General features: G+C 38.4%; 1 protein-coding gene across 9 annotated transcripts; it reads right to left on the bottom strand.

Moving 5' to 3' along the window:
* Positions 1-663: 663 nt before the first annotated feature.
* Positions 664-20,389, bottom strand: LOC141917570 (heterogeneous nuclear ribonucleoprotein K-like). Of its 9 annotated transcripts, none has more exons than XM_074810877.1 (16): positions 20,262-20,389; positions 17,501-17,580; positions 17,291-17,373; positions 16,309-16,418; positions 14,299-14,355; positions 12,759-12,802; positions 11,755-11,827; positions 11,340-11,453; positions 10,360-10,488; positions 9,535-9,842; positions 9,128-9,182; positions 5,326-5,376; positions 3,451-3,472; positions 3,294-3,376; positions 2,672-2,841; positions 664-1,881 (listed from the first exon to the last, which is right to left on the bottom strand). In XM_074810877.1, exons 3-16 carry the CDS (start codon positions 17,337-17,339, stop codon positions 1,848-1,850), a joined length of 1,299 nt encoding a protein of 432 aa, XP_074666978.1. In that variant the 5' UTR covers positions 17,340-17,373; positions 17,501-17,580; positions 20,262-20,389; the 3' UTR covers positions 664-1,847. The 9 variants fall into 9 exon arrangements, with proteins under 9 accessions (XP_074666978.1, XP_074666982.1, XP_074666979.1 ...); XM_074810881.1 differs by lacking the exon at positions 20,262-20,389 and adding an exon at positions 19,993-20,093 and having other exon boundaries at positions 16,309-16,406; positions 17,291-17,370; XM_074810878.1 differs by lacking the exon at positions 20,262-20,389 and adding an exon at positions 19,993-20,093 and having other exon boundaries at positions 17,291-17,370.
* Positions 20,390-21,864: the final 1,475 nt, after the last annotated feature.

Raw genomic sequence — 21,864 nt, forward strand, 5'->3', positions numbered from 1 at the left:
AAACCCATAGCTCCTTTTACAGCAGGAATCCCTTAGGCTCATCTTAAATCATACATGGTTGGTTTAAGGGAAACCTTAAAGAAAACCCTACTAAAGCTAGAGCAGTGCTCAACTTCTTTATAGCTTCTTAAAAGATGCAGATCATTAAAACAAACCCCAAAACACATATTCTCTCATATATTGACACTTGTGCAGCTTTCCTCCCCCCTAAAATATTTTAAAAACACACCCCCCCAAACCACTCTGCACATACAAAATGTAGAAGTGCATAGAAAAAAAAAAATCCTGCACCTGTTTTTCTCTTAATTCATTTGCATTTTGTCTGACAACCTTTTTCTAGGTTGCTGATTTCTCCCTATAACTTATGTTCAGCCTTTCTCAAGGAAGCACAAATTCTACATGTAGGTTTATTCACTGGGAAAACTGACATACGCCTTGCCCTAGACAAAAGCAGGTTTTGGGTGTTTTCTAAGGGTTGATTATAGCTCTGCTAAGGAGGTCACCTCTTACCTCCTTGCCCTTTCCCATTACATTGTAAGTGTAGCTCCTTATTATGACAGGAATTACCTCATATGGCTCAAAAAGATGAGAAAAGTAAAAAGTTCTAGACAACCCCCAAGTGAAAGAATCCACTTAATCTGGATCACATTCAGATTTACAAAGTTCTTTTGCATTTTTAAAATTGTTTTTATTTAGGAAATGAAATTAAAACTTGTAAACTATAAATACAAATGCCAAGGTATTACATGAAATATCCAGAGGTACTTTATCTTTTTTAATTTCTCACAAATATTTTCTATGGAATTCAACAAACAGGGAAACCAAACAAGTTTAAGTTCTGTATACAATGAAAATCAAATTAGATACTGCCAATTTGTCAATTCATAGAAGTTTCTACTTGACACAAATGAAAGCTCCGAAAACTACAATTCATTCATTAATGATACACCAACTGCTATTTTTAACATTGTTATTTTCATTAAGCAAGCTGTCTAAAACCAGGTGTACTTAACCCACTGTTAACTCAGTGGCATCACAAACCTTTAAAATATTGTATTTATATACTGTCACCAATATAGATATGTACTGCAGAGGGCCAAAAAATGGTCAAATTTCACACAATGTTTGCATTAATATTTTTGTATGTTTTTCCCCAAATGGCAAAGCTGAGCCACTGTTTTCACACAGTTTCTTTAATTTGCCAAAAAGACGTAACTCCATCTATATCAAAGAAGCAGAAGAGCAAGCTTAACAGAGTCTTTCATTTATGCATTTTCTTGTGGGGGGAAAAAAAGGGTGTATCCGTTAAATAAAAAAAAAAAAAAAAGGACCACCAAATAGGTTCCCTAAATTTATTTAAAAATCATAAAATATATCTTAAAAAAAGAGCATTACATTCTGCACACTGCTCCCAAAGGATGCCAGGGACATGTGGAGGACCAATCTTCTACTCAGTTAAAAAAAAAAAAAAAATTACAGTGTACATAAAGCAGGGTGTTCACGATAGTTACAGAAAAAAAAAATTACAATTTATCACCAACAATGAGCAAAAATAAAATCAACTCTCTGCTGCTGTTTCAAAATTTCAGTGTTAGTCTTGTGCAGCCTTTCCCTCCCCCAAATATTTGTAATGAACTAAAACATTACATCTGGTGAACAGCAGACTCCACTACACCTCAAATGCAGAACACCTATGAAGCAGAGGAATGTTGGCTTTTTAAACAGAAGCAGATAATAATAAAAAAAAAAAAAAAAAAAGGTGCAGGACTCCTTCAGTTCTTCACTAGTCTTAGAAAAACTTTCCAGAATACTGCTTCACACTATAAAAAAGAAAAAATAATCTTGCATTAGAATCCTTCAACATCTGCATACTGCTTCACACTATAAAAGAAAAAGAAGAAAAAAGCATGTATTAGAATGATTGACCATACATCTCGCATCAACATTCACAATGGCATTCTTAAAGATTAAACTACAAATTCCCAATACATTTAAAAGCAATTAATTTTAAAATATTAATGGCTAATAATTATAGGCATATAAATATTTTAAGCACATTTAAACATTAGTAATCTAAAGCCAAACATTCAAGTTAAACATTAACAAATGCTATGATATCCAACATGTTATTAAAACAAAGCTAAGCAAGCTAAGTCTGAAACTGTTAATATTTGGCAGAAGAGAAAAGTAATGCCAGCAAGATGTGAAATGCTGCATAACAGCACCAACTGATTTCAACTTGTCCTGTAGAGGCATGGTCTGTGCCATATGGCAGACTGTGATTTGTTGTCAGTTAAGTTATCTAAAAACAACAAAATCACTAGTCTTCCACACAGAACTAGACCAACGTCCACTGAAATCTTCTATATTTTCTACAGGTTCTATATAATTTATTACAAGTAGGCTTTTTGCAGCAATTTTCACCAGAGAAATGAGAGGACTGCTTGGTTAAGGTGTCTTCCATTAAGATTAGTTTTGAGGGAATCTTCATTTTAGTTAGAACAGAGAAAAAAAGAGAACCAAGGCAGAACTACCACTGGAGAAGTTAAGTTCAATAGTTACTTAAATCCTGCTTCTAAAAACCATATTGCAGAGAAGAGCTTTAGAACGTAGTAGTAGGAAAGTCAGTTTAAAATTGACAGTAAAAGGGCAGCATTAAGCTTCAACTTGCCTGTTCTGCAGTAAATACTGAGCATTTTGTATCTGGTCCTGTGTTCCTGTAATAGTTATTATCCGATCTTCTGAGCCTTCTAGTGGTTCATCAATTTTGATTGAAGCTCCTGACTCGTGACGTATTTGTTTGATTCTCTGGCCTCCCTTTCCAATAATAGATCCTGCCAACTAGGGGAGAAAATAAAGCATTCATTTCTTGATATAACTTCCTCTGCAAAAACACAGTACTGTTCAAGTAGCTTCCATCAATTTAGTTTTAAGAGTTACAACGGAAGCTTATTCTTACAGCCTCAAAACATTTTCTGTAATGTTTATATAATAAATACAGGTAGGATAAAGTTGGAAGAACCAGATGCTTGTTTGTAAAAACAAGTTATGTAGACCCTCTCTACTATTGAATATTAACAATTTAAAAAAATAGTTCAGTGCATCTCTAAAGTGAAGACAAAACAAACATCCTTAAGAATAGACTTCCGGTGATTTAGAAACACTTGCTTTATATTAAAAGTACTTGTCAAGCATCCCAAATATTTTTGATTTACTTACATAGTCTGAGAAAAGGCTGTGAGTTTCTTTTTATTTATTTAAACACGAGTGGAAAGCAAGTCAGCTTCACTTACATCTTTGGGAATCGTTACTTGTGTTGTAATGATGGGTCCACCAAGATCTCCATATGAACCACGGCCCCCTGTGTAAGAATAGTCTGATTTAAATGTATGCATCAAGCCTCTTACTGACTAAATGAAGTGCATGCCAAAGTCCTCTATAAAAACTTACCATATCCAGAGCCACCCTCAAACTGTAAGAAAAAGAGAAAGAAAACCCTTAAATAGCAAATAGCCACGATTCATTAACGTGCTTTCATCCCAAGTATCATACTGTTAACTTGGAGCCTATTTTATGCAAAAATCCTAACCTACAACCTTAATCTAAGTGTCATTAAAAGCAAACTGGGGAAGAGGGCAGACCAGGAATAAAGGGGAGAAGAATATCTTAGGAGAACCTCTTCGCTTGCTCTGTTAAAACCTCTAAGAATAAGTCATCAAGATCCAGCCATACCAGTTTACCAAGCAACCTTATCAATTCAGCTGGTAAACAGCTATTGATGCTAATCTACTCCTGACCCTTGGACTAAAATAACATTCAAATCAGAAGATCAAAGTTCAGCCTTATTACTACTACCTATACAGCTCAGGAGAAATTAAAGTCTCAGTTTGGGACAAGACATTTACCTGGTAACTGTCAGCCCTCCTATTCCACCTATATCTTGAGGAAAAACCAAGTCAACTCTAATAACTTTATAATTGATCTCTATTCAGACTATGCTACGATCCTTTGTATCTTAGAAAGGACAATCATGACACTAATTACTACTGTTCTGCTAAAGCTACCATATACCAAATCCAAATCACTGCAGTGGAGCACCCCTGACTGCTTTTATTTTCAAGATTTGTAGACTAGTACTTGATATCAAGTGCTTAATTTGATCTAGTGCCTTCTAAATGCACAAACACCCATTTTAATATCTTCCTGTAGAAGCAGAGAATAGATGTGCACACTTCTCTAGAATTTAACTTATATCACTGAAATACAGGAATCTGCATGAATTACTTGTTTGCAGAAGTTGTAACGTAACAACTTTTTAAAAAAACTGTTTACCTGCTAGCTTTTTGGAGCCACCTCAAAATGGAAGCTATTCAGAAAAAAATTCTTCAGCTGATCATCTGTTTCTAAGCAACCTGTGTCATCTACTCACATTGCTTAGCAATACAGACCATAATACAACATAATAGAGCTTGTAGTGGAGTGAAAAATACAACAGAATGAAGGACACTGTTTAGAACTTAATTCAGAGGCTGATCAGAGCTGCATATTCCACACACATACTCTTCCACCTATTTCTGCTGATATTTTGCAAAGGGAATCCCTTTTTTGGGCTAACTTATTTTAATGAACAATCCTTTTCTTGACCCTTTCTGCTGCTTCTCCTCCCCAGACTACAATACAGCAAATGAATTTGACAGCAGATGAGTAATTATAACTGCAGTGTTTATGTAAGCTAGGAACTAACATTTAATATTTGGTAGCACTTTTCCATCTTCTAGACAGCATTTTCTGACACCCTTTGAACTTTCCTTCCTAAACCCCCTAAGAGTAAGAAGCTTGATAAACACAAATCAAATTGAATACTTTCAAATATATGGATAGGTAATGTATAATAGTTTATCCACAACTGTAAGTAAATAATTGTTTTTAACATTCCTTGTTTGAAACAGGAGAAAACACATGATGAAGTTAACATAAAACATATTTCTAAATAAATGCACCTACAGAGTGTTGAAAAGCAAGAGTTACAGTGAAAGTTACAACTTGGAACACTAAAAGAGGCAATACAACAGAAAAGCTTCTCTCTCAGCTGTGCTGCCACATACTTTCATTGTGGAACATTAACTGCCTGTATAGGATTCACTGTTCAAGACAAATTGCCTATAACCTGAGTTAGAAGGATAACTTTAGGTATTTTTCAATAGGTGCAAGCTGCACTGACTAGATTCAATCTCAAGAAAATCCAGTTATCACATAACCAATTCAAATAATTTTTCTCAAAAATCAACCATTAAATCAGTCAAATAAAAGCATGAGCACACTCACCAACTCTGGTGGCTGCATGTCATCACAGGCATCCACATGACACTGCATCATCTCCCAGGCACAACATAATAGGAGGAAAAGAGGAAATAAGTCCATGTCATGGAGGCTTATAGGTAACTTGGCAAGCAAATGCATACATACCAATATAGAGAAACATTTTTCTGCACTACTTAAACAAGACTCAAAAGTACATGATATAGAACAGTTACAAGATTCACTCCCTTTTACTTTCACTGCAAGGAAACTGTAACTGGTCACACTTCTTTCTTCCTTGTTTCTGTGGTGTAAACGGATTTTCCTTTTACAAAGGACATCAGACAGCTAACGGGAGAGCAAAGCTTGAATATTTTTTTTGTTGTTATTGTTTGTTTGGTTTTTTTTTTTTAAACACCTTTGAGTACTAAAACTGTACTATATACTAAAAGATATTACTCTCAGATACCAAACCCTTCTATTTCTCTCATGCATAAAAAAACCCCCCAACACCAAAACCAGAAAAGGCATTTAATAAAACAAGTAACTGTCATTGATATATCTATGTCAACAACAGGTCAAGCAAGAAGGACATGGCTTCTCATATTTTATTAATTCCATTTCCATATACCTCATATAGCCAATAGCTAGACTAACAATCTACTACTGCCTAATTATATTGGAAATCCAATTACTTTAAAAAAAAGTGATATATAGCATTTATTTCCTTCAGAATTCTTCAACAAACATTGGGGGAAAAAAAAAAAAATCAACAAAGTTATAAAAATATCATTTGTAGAATCCACTCTAAATTACTATTAAGGCAAAGGCCTTTGCTGGGTTAAAACGTGCAACACCACATGAATAGCATATTAAAATATAAAAGCTCATTTAAAAACAGTTCCTAAAATACTAAGTGCAGGATAACTGAAGATACATAACCGAATTTTCTTCTCTACAGACTCATTTGTGCTAGCTACTACTGGTAACCAATGGAAATTAAATCGAAACCAAATGAAACACTGACTGGATAAGACAAAGTGCATAGTATTAATAAGAGTTTATTGACTTTTACATCTAATGAAAGAATATGCATGCAATCCTAACTGATGGCAAATGCCTTACTGTAACTTCCCATTATTTTTAAGGGATTGGCCCAGAAGAATGAAATTTTGTTAATAGAGGTGTCAAACATCTTTCCTTCACTGATTTTTTTTACATGCTCCTTAATGTCAAATCTCTTAAAACATGAAGTACTTTTAATATTTTTAGTGTATGTACCTTTATTGAAGTGCTTATACAGACATGTATATACACACAGACATAGATATAATGTTAAGAAATATCAAGAAGTGGGAATCATTTGAACGAGTAAAACCAGATTAGATGCCTGAACATACACTCTACTTTTAAACAGACATTCTGATTTAGTTCTCAATTAACTCCAATTTAAAAATACTTTGAAAGCATTAGGAATTGACTATTAAAAAAAAGGTGGAGGGAAGGGGGGATTAAATGGCTTTATAGGCACTTCTCCACCTTATCCCCCCCCCCGGTATGTTTTTATGCATTTATATATCTAAAGCACCCATGGGGATAGGGGTGTTAAAAAAAAATAAATAGTGGAAATGCATTCATGTTTTCTCAGCTATCAAAATAGCCATTATGATCCATAAGCATTTCATTTAGAGTAGTTACAGCCTAAAATATATACCTCTGTAATAAGAGAAACAATGCATGTATGTCTTTCAGTAAAATGCTTCAGAGGAGAGAAAGAGAAATACAAAATTTTTTTCCTCCCATCTTAGAATTTACAAGGCTGTCAGTATTGTTGCATCTCATAAAATTCAAGTTTCACCATCCAGTCTTGGTTCACCATCTTACAAGTCTTGAACTACTCAAGTTTTCCACCTTTAGTGTAGAAGAGAACTGGCAGAAAATGAGGATTTCTGTAGATTCAACATCAAAATGTTGGGCTGAAGAGATAATCTATTCTTGCCTTTTAACATATTTATGTAAAATGGCATTCCTGCTCTCTGAAAGTAGCCTTTCCCATGCATTACTTCACAAACCACAATGATGTTGGTTTACTTTAAGTTTAAATGTTTTGCTAGAGAATGGTTTCTATATGAAATGTGTAGTAGCTCAAGACGACCTTATATTTCTGGCATGACACTTCCAACTTCAGCCTCGCAATCCACAGAAAGACTTCGCATCTGCTTATACAATTAAGGATACCAGGATTATGGCTAGCTAAAACTAGAAGTTAAATACAATCTGTGTCAGAAAGCAGTCCTCATTGTAGGCAGGCTATGAAACTCATGCATAAAGCAGGCAAAGCCATGAGCAGCTCCACTGTGAAGAGGAAATAAAATTGCTTTTCAGAACATGGAAAATGAGCAGAGATGACTCCCACTTATTTGTAGAAACTCATGTCAAGAAAGCCAAGGTTAACCTGATCAAAGTCAGACTAAATAGAGTTCAAATAGATTTTTCTATTCTAAATGGAATGAAACAGAACTAGAACATACTATTGCCCAAGCTGAAGATTGTGCTCAACCAGACACTCAAGGAAGGACAGGCTGCTCTGTTTATATGCCCTGACACTGGTTTTACCAGCTGCAAATATGAAAACACAAAAACCGAGCTTTGAAAACATAAGAATATGAATAAGGGATCTTAGAGGTATAGTTCATGATTCTTCTAGTTTCTTAAGATTCAGAGTAGCATAGAAAACTTGGTGGTTTTGGTGTTAGGTTGTTTTGGGGGTTTTTTTGTAATTTTAAGTGCAAGTCTTTCCTTTCAATATTTCTGCTAGGCTTCTGGTGCCCCAATGTTGACATTCTTGTAATATGTACTTCCAGTATGTATTACTGGAAGTAATTGACTCTTCCTCCCAGGAGGCAGCAATGTGTAAATCTCATTTAGGTAGCCCATTTCATAGCTACACTCTACTTCTTTCTCTTCCGTTCATTTAAAAGAAAAATAAAATCTCATCTAACCTGTCATCTTAAGGAATGTGCCAAACAGAACCAGAGGAGAAAAAAAGATTATTAAACACAGAGATTTACCTCCCAGATACTTATGATTTCTCTTCCCAGGAAAGAGGATGTAACCGTAAACGACTACCAGGAAGTCACATTTCAGAATACAACATGGAAGAGTAGCTTTAAGGCTTTTTTTATTCTCTCCACCCCCAACATGGTTGAAAGTACCTAATTTCATTTAAAATTCAACTTATCGGTGGCCCTGGCTCCAAAACATTTGAGATTACAGTAGATTTTTTTTTCCCAGACATAGAAATCAGCATAAAGACAAGAACTGATTTGAAAAAAGCATCATCTGCCAGACCAACTAGAGCTCTTTATAGATATTATTCATGTTCTCTGAAGTTCTACTAACATCTGTTGGAAAACATTGTTCTGACATGCTTTCTTGATCTGAAAATCCTCCCAATTCTTATTTCTGTCATCCTGATTAAAAAGAAAAAGTCTAAAAGAAGGTCCATGTAATAAAACCTGCAGGGACTGTGCTCTACCAACTTTCTATTCCATTGTTGATGGCAGGTAGGGAAAACAATCGACCAACCAAAAAAACCCCACAAACCAAAACCACACAGCAGATTCACATCCCAAATACCCTTTACATCCCAAAACAGTCATCTTCTTGGGGGGACCATTTGTATGGCTAAAACATTTTGGTGATATCAAAGTTTACCAGAAGCACACATGTCCCACACTTAAATGTATGTATTCAAGAACAGTTTCCTCAGATGTTCAAAGTGCTAACTGTATTTACTAAACAAAACAATATGAATTTTAACTCCTACCATTCCATCATAACGGTCTCCAGGTCTACCCCTTCGGTCATAAGACATAAGATCTCTAAAATGAGAAAAAGCAGCAGCACATGACTCATGTTATAAACTAGTTTATACATTCTATCTAATTCAAGTTTTCATGATTTGCACACAACTATGAATTTCTGAATGCTTTAGCCAAGTTCTGAATGACATAAAATAAAGTTACAGAACTACTGAATATAGTCCTGATAGACTGTTGCATCACAAAAATAATTAAATTCAAATACTTTTCAAAATTCTCTGGTGCAACGCACACTCAATCCTACATAATCATTACCAACATAAAGTGTGAAACAAGTCATGGAAACATAAGCACAATTCATCAAATTTTACTCAACTTGAGCTTTGTACAATGCATTTATGCAACAGCTTACCCTCCACGAGGAGGTGGTGGAGGAGGAAGAGGAAGATTACGAGCTCTGCTGCCACCTCTGCCACCACGACCTGGCGGAGGTGGTGGAGGTCCTCTGCGAGGGCTCATATCATCATAATCTCTTCTTGATGGAGGCATAGGTCGTCCACCACGACCAGGAGGCATTCGATCAAAGCCTCCTCTTCCACGCATTGGAAAGCCTACTGGACGTCCCCTTCTATCATCAAACATCATCGTGAAGCCACCATAGTCATATGTTTCATCATAGAAATTGGGATCATAAGGCTGCGCCCGTCCTTTAATTGGAGACTAAGACACACAAAAAAACAAAAATGACACCACCCCTCCCCCCTGGTTAGCACTGACTGTTACAATTATTATATTCTATTAAATTACCATATTAGACATATAAATACAGATTTATACAGTCTGAATACATTCTTGATTTCACAATGCTGATAAGAAAGGCAGGGATGGTGATATTCTTCCTGAGAACTTAACTATGATAGAGAAACCACTGTTACTGATGGGTGGCACGTAAATTTGTCTCGCTTCCTCCCCAATTTATTATTTTTTTTTTTTACTGATATGTAAAGCATGAGTAACAGTCCATTGGTACCAAAAATGGCTTCCCTCTCCAATAAGGTACACCCCAATTCTAGAAAACAAGAATAATTTCAAAGGGTGCTAACAGTCCAACACTTACTTTGTTACTGGAGAAGAGGCACTGAATTCAAAATAGAAATGGAAAGATATAATTTTCCATCCAAATCATCCCGACTTTCGTGAATACCAATGAAAGAATAATAAGTTTAAGACACATTACCTCAGAGATAAGATCCAAGATAATCTTGATACATTCCACAACTCTATCAGGTTTTCCACCAATAAGCACCACTCTATCAGTGGAATGAGGACAACACTCTTGGAAGAGCTTAATGGTGGTCTGAGTGTTCTGTTGAAGAGAAGGAAAAAACCCCAAAATCTTCAGATAGAAGTATTTTAAACAATTTTATAAATTTACCTTCGTATGTCATAAAACTACGGTTTGGATGCAAGACAGCAATGTTGCCAGGATTAGGTCTATTCATCTTGCCTTCATCAGTCCACACAAATAGTAGCTTACGCCTAAACTGACCTGGAATTGCCTCTGACACAATGCCAGGAAAGGATAGAAAACCCTCTAGATTCAGAGACCACTAGCTTTTTAGAACAAACCCTCATTCTTTCACAAAGGAAACAGTGGTCTTCAAGGAAGTGGAACTTAAAAACCAACCCACCCAAAACCAAAGAACACCAACACCCCCACCCCCCCCACCCCCCAACAAAAAGACCCCAAACCCACCCAAAACCAAACCACCCAAAAATCCATCCCATACCACCTTTTTATAGAAATATTCAAACATCTATTAAATTATCATCATTAGAGTTTATGGAGATGTGTCCACGCTAAACCATTTTCTATGTCCAACACCACCAATATAGTCTATTCAGCAGTTCATTCCAGGAGTGAATGGCATTTTAATTTTAAAAAGTATCCTTTATTTATAAAGATTACTCTACTGCTAATATGCTTAAAAGCTTTATAAGAAGTCCTAGGCTCTATCACCAACAGCCACTTTATTTCTGACTTTTTGCAAAAAAGTTGTAATAAGTAACTCAGATTGATCTCAGAACACAGAAATCATGTATGAAATATGTTCTGACAGAATTACTGCACAGATGATGCTTACACTTACTGTTTATGAACACAAAAACCTAATTTATGTAATAAAAGCAGAATCTCAAAAGAATAGGAAACAGTACCTCTCTGAGTTCTTTGATTTTAGCACCCTTGACACCAATAATTCCTCCTGCTAGACTTTGGTGAATTAGAAGTCTTAATTCACAGTCAAAGTCGCTACCTTTGTAGTGTTGATACTGTAAGTAAGATGCATACAAGGAAAGAATAAAATATTAGTCAGGGGAAGAAATAATTGAAAAATCAAAATACTAATTTTGTTTTTTTGTTAAGGTTTTTCTCCAAACACCATGGTATGAATTAATTTGCTGCTGAAATGTAATGCTGTATTTGATACAATATAATCACACCTATTTAAGTACTTTGCCTCAACATGAGGTGATGTCAAATTAGTTTCCCTTATTTCTTTTATTATTATTGTATAAAATTTTAAGATATCAAACAGCGCAACAGGCTTGCTTACAAAGCCAAGAGACATACCTCTTCTAAAGTAGGGATAATCTTCTTCAAGATTTCTCCAATTGTCTCTGTATCTGCACTTATACTCAAGATGCTGTTAGAGGCCATAGTATCAGAAAATATGGAGAAGGTGGAAAAGTAGTAGAAGTTTAGTATTCATAATCATACACAAAATTATAACAAGATTGACTACACAGAAGAATTTACAATTAATATTCCCCATTTAAAGTAAACCTGTTCACTGGATTTACAACACATGCATCTTTGTTTACACCCAATATATATGCACGATGAATTTAAGACTAGGTAGGTCTTGCAGAGAGAGTGAGAGAGAACAAGCAAGCAAGAGCTTTTGGAAGGGCTCAGATTAAGTGGGCAAGAAATCGACGCAGAACTGAAAGTGAATAATCATGTTCCCCACCACCACTAATTTCATATACCCTCACTATTACATTGGTAAAACTGGCACACCTTCTTGCAGAACAAGTGGGGATATGCAAGTGGTCAACATTTTATCTGGAGTAAGGTTGAGAGACCAGTTAGAAATTAGATTACTAATGGGCTCTGCAAAAAAGGAATATAAATACAAGGAAAAAAAACCCAAACCAAAAGACAACCCCCAGAAACTTCACAAACAAACAAAAATGTAACACAAATGAGAAGTGAAGGGAAGTGCACTAGTTGTTATTTAATTAGAAATAATTATGAACAGACAATGTTGGGGGGAGTAAGGTGGGCCACAAAGACAGAGCAAGAGACTCTTGAAACAATTTGATTTATAATGCAGTGAATATGCAACACTTGAAGCTGTGCTCCTTCCACTGAAAATTAGTGGATTGTTCGGGTGGCCAACTCATGTAAAAGTTCAGTGACAAAAAGACTTAATGGGGAAAATAAGACAGAAAACTTTAAAAAAACAATACATGGTCTATAAGGGGATACTATTTAATTATATAAAAGGCAGGTAATAAAATACATTTCTCTCTTTCTAATCAGGCAGTGAGGCATAAACTGTTGGGACATACCGCTCGGGGCCACTGCTGTCTGGGACTGAAACACTTGCATTGTACTGCATTGGTCATTGGCGTTCGTGGATGTTGGCATTGGGCATGGGCATTCAATCAGAAGTTGTCAAGTATGGCACCCGTTTGGCAACGAGCACATTTTTGGGCATAGCCAACCAGGGTTTTCACATGGGCGTTCAGGGGTGGATGGGCCAACGTCATGGTGGGCAACGCAGGGGCAAGTCGATCCAGTACATGGGTAACGGAGATATAGGGCCAAAAAAACAAGGAGAGGGAAAAGGGGGAAAAGCAATAAATTTTAATACAAACTATACTCATTACTCTCAGTTAATGAAGCAAGCTTAAGTTGTTCTGAAGACTAACACAATAATGGATTGCTACATCAACTGTGGCTTAACAGTATGGATCTTAATGAGTTACTTTATCTGACTAAACTACTTCTTACTTTTAACATAATGTTTCAGTAGCAGGCTGGCTTATGAATGTAGACACAAAAACTATCGAGATCCATATTACTGAAACCTCGGGCAAGTTGGGAAATTTAGTATTCCAGACCAATTAAATTATCTGGACTTAGGTGATGTATTTATTTACTTAAAACAAACAAAAACAAACACTAGCTGCCAAAGTTAAGAGCGTATGTATGATTCCTGACCATTTCAGCTTAATCCTCAATTCTACTTGCTATAGTTTGTGAACTTAGATGGAACTGATTCTATAATGATGTATTAGCAAATATTGCGTTGAACACAGCCTTGCTTGAAAAAATTGCTGAAATTGTAGCTGATGCAAAGTACAGGAGTGTAAACAAATGAAATTTAAGAAGCATCATCAAGTTTTATAAATAGATAACATTTGTGCTGAACATGTGTCTAATCACAAGAGTCAACCCAGGATAAAATATGAATAGGTAAATAAGTCATAACCATTTAAAAAGGCTTCCAAGTAACAGAATAAAATGTTTCTTTACTGTTCTATACCCGTATTTAAATCATACAACCTTAACATGAATGTTTTTGTGCTTTATGTCCAAGCTGTTAAAGTAAGAACAGATGGACCATTATGATTGTTTGTGGGGGTTTTTTTTGTTTTTGTTTTGTTTTTTTTTTTTTTTTTTTTTTTTTTTTTTTTTTAAGGAAGTTAAAAAATTCCTCTATCACTGGGTTAAGCCAGCCACCTGCAGTAGTTTTCAATATTACTATAATTGATTCACACATATGGGAAATGGTAGAGTTAAATGTTTTAAGCTTTGCCAATATTTCTAAAGATGTTAACTCATTTGAAGTGTGTAATTTAGAGGAACCCTGTCTGAAAGCAAAGAGGTTTAATATAAACCTCTCCTCCCACATAACTTAAGCTGGGTTTTAATTACAAACTGAAAAACTAAAGTTATCTCCTCTAACAATCATGATAAATGGCTTATGATTAGATTTTGTCTAGATTTTAATTTCTCAATTTCTAGAAATGTATGCAATCAAGTTTTCAACGTAGTGCTCTGAAAGAATTGGTGTTAAATTAATTCAAACTCATATATACTCACATCTGTACGAAGTGCCTTAATATTTTTGCCACCTTTTCCAATCACTGCTCCAGCATTCTGGAAAATAGTTTTCAGAAGTTATGTTATGCTAATACAGCAAAGACTAGATTTTTGAACTGAAGACTAAGAACAATATATCTATTTCTGCATTACCTCATGGGATGCATTTAGGGGTGGGGCAGTGCTTGTTTTGCTTTTGAAAGGTTCGAATTAAATCAAAGCAAACTGACATGTTGTTACCATGGGGGAAAAAAAAAGTCAAAACAGCTCTTACAACTGAACTTTGGAAAGAGATAAAAATACTCAGTATTATTTCAATTTAAATTTTAAGTTTCTAGGCAATTCTGCCTGTGTTAAAACCAGCTCATGGTTAGAGTATGACTGAAAAAATACCTCATGGGATTCCATGCACGTTATATAGGTCAAGGATTTTCCTAATTTATTTGATAAATTTTTTCTTTTTTTTTTTTTTAAATATGTTTGCAAATTTCACTTCTGCACTCCAAACATTTGATAATTTCAAATGCTACTTTTGGTTTAAACCTATATAACTCAGCTGACCACTCAGGTAGGTACAGTCTGAAGAATGTAACACCAATATAAACAATCACTGCTCTCCAGTTGCTAATCAATGGGAATAAACTCAGATATTCAAGAGGGGCAATTGTAAAACTACAGTTTTACCAGGCTATTTCAAGAACTACACGCAAAATTATTGCTTTTATTATGCAGCTCATACATAATGCTAACAGCACCAGAAACATTTTGCAGCACTCCACATAGCTTAACTATTCATCAGAAACACCATGCAGAGCAATGGTAACATTCCCCTGCCCTGACACAAAACACTGAGTTACTTCAGACATTGCAAACATCTGTAACATCTGGAAACACTAAAGGAGATTCATAAATAGCAATTTTACTGTGACAATTTATAGTCAATGAAGCAATTGCAATCCCTGAAACATTACTCCCATATTTCCTCCTGTTGATACATATAGATTTAGTAAATCTGGGAAAATTACTAAAATTCTGAGGAAGTCCTCATCTTGTCTGTCATATTTATAATCATAAGCTGATCAGTCTCTAAACTGCTTGCTTTCTAAAGACTAATACAGTCATTCCCCTGGAAACAATTACGTTCCACTCAAACATAAGAAAAGTGGCTTATAATTTCTATTGCTTTATTTTTTCAATGAGTACTTTTTTTTAAAATCAGAGAAATCCCATAGATCATTAAAGACTCATCCTTGAAAAAATTTATTGACGATAATACCATTGCAATACACTTCTATCATTCATGCACATTTACAAATATTCCTAATAACTTATTTTATTTTTGTGCTGGTTTGGCTGGGATAGAGTTAATTTTCTTCACAGTAGCTAGTATGGGGCTATGATTTAGATTTGTGCTGGAAACAGTGTTAATAATACAGGGATGTTTTAGTTATTGCTGAGCAGTGCTTACACAGAGTCAAGGCCTTTCCTGCTTCTCACACCACCCAAGAGTAGGCTGGGAGTGCATGAGTTGGGAGGGGACACAGCTGGGACAGCTAACCCCAAACGACCAAAGGGATATCCCATACCATATGACATCATGCTCAGCAATAAAAGCCAGGGGAAAAAGGAGGCGGCGGGGGGAACATTCAGAGTGATGGCATTTGTCTTCCCAAGTAACCGTTACGCATGACCCAGCCCTGCTTTCCTGGAGATGGCTGAACACCTGCCTGCCGATGGGAAGCGGTGAATGAATTCCTTGTTTTGCTCACATGCATGGCTTTTGCTTTCCCTATGAAACTGTCTTTATCTCAACCCACGAGTTTTCTCAATCCCGGCACGAGGGGGAGTGAGTGAGCAGCTGTGTGGTGCTTAGTTGCCTGCTGGGGTTAAACCATGACAATTTTAAATAAAGCACACATTCTTTCTAAACATACACCACAACATACACTTTGTCACCACTGTCTTAAGCAATGATATAAGCAGGAACATAGTGATACTGAAAAAGCATACTTTGCTTTGAAGCAAGATGCGCAATTCAACCATCTCATCTGTATTCCGAGATCTTTTGAAGGCCTGTTCTTCTTCCATATCTTCTGCAGGACGTTTGCCTGTAGACAGGTCCGTAGGGGAGAAAAACCACAAACGTATATTTAAGTCATGATAAAAACTGTATATCAAGCTTATGCACTGTATTCCTAATGAAACATTCCCTCCTATTAGCCCAACACTAACTTCTGACATCTACCCTGAGTATCTATAGCAGAGAAACAGGTTTTTACTTCATCAGCCTACATATCAATTAATTATTGAAGACTCATTCCAAATCTATGAACTACAGTTGAAATGAGAATTTTGCAAACCTAGTGAAAAATTTACAACATGTTGTTTAAAGCAGTGCTGCATCACCTACCTAGTATTTCTTTTACAATTGGGAAAACCTTAAAGCCCAAAAGATCAAAAGTAGTTTGTCCAATACTGAAATACTGGTGGAACAATAGGAAAGCAGTATTTCAAATAGCTTTGAAAAACTGGCATGAATCAACTCAATGCTAACGCCCTAACCCTTCTTCACTAATTAAGTCCAAAAAGTTTTTCATTTAGCTAATATTTAGAGATATTTCACATATATATACACACATTCCTTCAAAGTAACAACTGCAATAAATACAGTAATAGATATTCCTGACAATATTTTTACATGATCACACTGTCCAGACAAGTATTAAGTATTTAACTATCAAATATGTTCAAATCCTTAATTATAACTTTTAGTTACTTATGCCACATCTAAAATACTCCCAAAGAAAAATTATGTATTCATGATACAAAACCCATGTAAAACCATACGTGACACTTAAAAGATTAAATGCAAAAATACTGCCAATAAAAACATTTGATACAGTTAAAGTGTTCCAAAATAGTTAGAAATACTGAGACTTAAAAAGGTTCTTTCCTCCCCAAATAAAATAAAACAGCCCTTTAAAAAATTTACCATTTGTCTCTGTGCTGGTAAAGGTCTCCTCCTGTTGTTCAGTCTCCATTACCTTTTATTCTTAGGTGTACAGATAAAACCTGCTGCAGAATAAAAAAAGCTAGTACATCTATTTTTTTTTTTTTTGGGGGGGGGGGGGGGAGGGAGAGAGCAAACTGTACATCCTACTAAAGGGAAAAACAAAAAGAGATGCCTGCTTTTAGAACTTACCAGTTTTATATATGCTTGCAGAGCAAAACTTAAGTGTTCTGGGCAGGATCAAAACCCCAACGGCCTACTGCTTCAGAAGCCTATGAAAACAGCATAGATCAGGCTCTGTTCACTTACAGGTCTGATTTTCGCTACAACTAAAACCAGGGGTTTGACCCAAGATTTTGCTGCAAAGTTTTTGTTTATAAATGAGAAAACATAACAAGGCCAAACACACAACTAAGAGGAGAAATAATAATCAAGTCTGTAAATTTACAGATAAACAATTACAGTCTGAATTATTCTGGACTTGCTCAGTTTTCAAGCAATCACATTTACTGAGAATGATTTTCAGATATTTAAAGTGAACAATTATCTGGTTTCTAGTTTTTTAGGATGTTATAGAATACATACCTTGAATTTCATTTTTAAGAGACATTATGTTTAGTTCTAAACCAAATTAGACTAAAAAGTTGTTATTATAATCACCAGCATTAATTTTATAAGTTCTCTTTCAACTTACTAGCAGGCATTCTATCATGCCTTCCATTCAATATAACAGATGAACAAAAGAAATTACACACAAGCCACACGAGAAAAATTCTATTAAAAATACCACACTGTAGTTACGTATACATACATGAAGAATCTCAAAAGCAGCTGAACTTTTTTGACTTTGTGAAACAGGCACCTCTTTCAATATCTATTTTTGTTAAGTCCACGCGAGAATACTTGTAAAACACATTAAAAGTCCAGGCAGAACAATTTTGCACCGTATTTTCTTAAAAAAAATTAATTTGTACAGATAACAGCCAAACAAAGAATGCTACTTCTCCCCCCCCCCGGATTTTATCGCTCATCTTCCATAGCCTGGGCAAACGGTTGACACTTACCTATCCACGAAGAAAAAGTGAGGTACCTTTAACCTTTTAAAACATCCTTTCAATCATCTGTTAATTTGTAACAGTTACCCATTTGTGTAGGCTGACAGAAAGCACTGCCGGTAGGCATGCACTCTTTTACAACCGCTGCTGAGAGACCGTCTTCCCAGCACATGATAGTATTTCCAGGCCCCTAATTTGAACTAATGGAAAAACGCCGCTTAAAGAATAGCCAAGTCTCAAACAGACGTTGCCAGAGCGCGGGGGAGGCGGGAAGAGAAGTTTCACCAGGTTCAAATAGCTAGCCCTTCCAGATCCTCTTCTATTTTATTCCAGACCCTTGTCTATTTACGACCCTCCCAAAAATTTTAGAGCTGCAGGGGGACGAAGTATAATATAGCATTGAGGACAAGATGCTCTCAATTAGTTACTGTGATCTGTTGGGCAAATCGAGTTTGAGGGATTAAATTGGCTAACTCAGTGTTTTTAAAAACATCGAAAGGACAAAGCAGCCACAGACACAAGTAGAGGGCTGGGAGATGCCGGCGCGTCTCTACCCCGCTCCCTTCAGAACAAATGGCCCTTCCCACTGCCCATGCGCATGCCGAGCCACGGCCTGCTCGGGCTGACGTTCACCTTTACCCCTCGCACGATTTCCACAGCCTGCCCGCCGCCGCAGAGGGCTCGGAAAACCAGCTCACTCCCTGGGCGGGGAGGAAGGGGGAGAAGGAGGCGGCGTTACATAACTCCCGCAACCCGAGACCCACCTCCGCCGTGGCGGGGACCAGCAGAAATGGCGGCCACTGTAATGGCGCCTACCCACTACTAGGCGGAGCCACATGCCGAAAAACCATCACCACGCGGTCACAAGATTTCCCCACTCTGCCCAGGGAGACACAAAGGAGGCAGTCAGCGGCCCTTACCCGAGCTCAAACGGAGCCGACCGAGCGCAACAGCCCCACCACGAGAAAAACGCCGAGACTGCCCCTAAAAGTAGGCCCGACTGTAGAGCTCTCTCCAATCGGTTTGGCACGGTCGCTTCCGCACAGGCCGCAGCCAAGAACGCCTTCCCTCCTCTTCCTCTCTGCCTACCATCATTCCCAAAAACTCACCCCATGCAGTTACCTAGGGTAGACGCAGGAAGGCGGCGGCGGCCGCTCCCCCAGCCTTAGCGCATACCCGCTAGTGCAGCCGGCCTCCACCACATCGCCCCTCCCGGAGCCGCACTGGTTGAGCCGCCGTAGTCGCACTAAGGTCGCCGAGGCGCGACGGCTGCCGACAGAAACACAGATCATCCTTCCCTCAGGACAGATGGGGCCCCTTGGGCCCAAATTGCTCCAAGCCACTCCACAGTAGCTAAGGAGGAGTCACTCCCGGCCCCCTCCTTCTCCACGCAGCAGTTCCCGGACCTACCTAATTCCGCCGCCCCGCCAGCGGGGGAGAGCGCTGTCCCTACGGGAGCCCACGGAAATCCTGGGGCCCAGCGACTCAGGTCTCCCGCGTTACTGTGTCACACAACAGCGTCGAGAGGGGCGCGACCAACAGCTTCACTTCCCTTAGCCCGCCCGCCCCAAGGCCACGCACAACACCTCCTCCTCACCTTCATCAGCTACGCGCGCGAACCGCACTTACCTGCGCCTACCACGTACGAGAGAAAGAGGTAAGCAACTACCACCAGCACCGCCAGGCGCCTGACCCAGCCACCTCCTCTCCTCCCCCCGAGTGAGGACCCACTGCAGCCCCATTGGGTAAGGCAGCTGCCCATCAGGGCAGGGATGGCCTCTAGCTCGCCCCGCCCTCCGTGCGGCCACGGCAAGACAGGCCTGGGTGTCACGAGGAGAGGAACGCGATTCACCCTGCACCGCCACAGTGTGCTTAGATGGTTTGTTTATTTGTTTTACCTGCTTGACAGAAGCTATGAGAAGAGCGGACAATAACAGTGGAGACAATAGAAGGCGGTAAAGAAGAGCGACCTCAGATTTTTTTTGGGAAAAAATGGCGTCTGTGAAAACTCCGCCTTGTGCTTGTCCCCTAGCACCGGAGGGGGCGGGGCAGGGCTCTTACGATGCTTAAAGGCACGCATGACTCCACACCTCCTATTGGCTGTTGGGTTGCGCGGGGTTTTTGGGGCTGTGTACAGAGAGTAGGTGTATTCTCTTTTTTCTTCCCATCCGCAACTCGGGTGATGGAAGGTACGCTGTCCTGCTGGTTCTGCCCGCTCGTTCGGCACTGCCCCCGCCCTGGATAAGTGCGGGGTGGGTCGGCTGAGGGTAGGGTGTGGGGGAAGAGGCTTGGGCTTTATTCAGCCTGTTTGAGGAGCAGGGACGTATGTGCCCCCTCTCCGATATGACTCTGTGGTGGGGCGGACCATCCCACCTCAGCGTCCATCACTGTCCACTGCAGCTCGTCGCTGCCCGCAGGGATGCGGGATGGCAGCTGGCCTCACCGCCCCTGGGGGTCTTGGCACAAGGTAGCAGCACCAAGCGGGTGACAGGCTGTTTAAGGACTGCTCAGCCGAGATGAGAAACCTATCAAAAATGGCGTGATATGCTGGTCCTTACCTTACAAGAGACCCATGGAATTAGACCTGTTGATGAGTAAACAAATGGATTATTTCCCTTAAGTAACTGTACCGGTTCTTTTAAGTGGTAGAGTTTTGGGGAGAACTTTAAGCCACAGTATTCTTTTCTTAGCTGCAGGTTATAATGTCAGAAGACAAGCCTTGTGTTTCTTAACCATTCTTACAGTAACTTTTCTTTGGTGTAATTCTGTAGGGAGGTTGAGCTCCTTGGTCATCCCCTTTAAGGGGATAAACAGGTTCCAAATGCAGTTATACAACTTAAATGTGCATAGCTACTTCCAAAACTAACTAGTATCATAGAATGGTTTGGGTTGGAAGGGACCTGAAAGATCATCTAGATACAATCCCCTTGCCATGGGCTGGGACATTTTTCACTAGACCAGGTTGCTCAAAGCTCCATCCAACCTGACCTTGAACATTTCCAATGATGGGGCAGACAAAACCTCTATGAGCAACCTGTTTCAGTGCCTCACCACCCTCACAGTGAAGAACTTCTTTACATCCAATTTAAATCTACCCTCTTTGAGTTTAAAGCCATTACCCCTTGTCCTATCACTACATGCCCTCGTAAAAAGTCCCTCCCCATCTGTCCTGTAGGCCCCCTTTAGGTACTAGAAGGCCACTATAAGGTCTCCCTGGAGCCTTCTCTTCTCCAGGCTGAACAACCCCAACTCTCTCAGCCTGTCCTTATAGGTGTCGTGGTTTAAACCCAGCCAGCAGGGAAGCACCATACAGCCACTCACTCACCATCCCCTGCCTGGGGGATGAGGGCAAATAGATTGGAAGGGTAAAGGGAGACTCGTAGGTTGAGATAAAAAACAGTTTAATAATTGAAATAGGGTTGGAGTAGCTTCAGTGTCTGTTGTGGGCGTTGGAGTGGCTGCAGTGCCTGTCATTTTGCTATCAGATCCAGAGCCCTTCTC

This window comes from Strix aluco, chromosome W (genome assembly GCF_031877795.1).
Source record: "Strix aluco isolate bStrAlu1 chromosome W, bStrAlu1.hap1, whole genome shotgun sequence".
Lineage (NCBI taxonomy): Eukaryota > Metazoa > Chordata > Aves > Strigiformes > Strigidae > Strix > Strix aluco.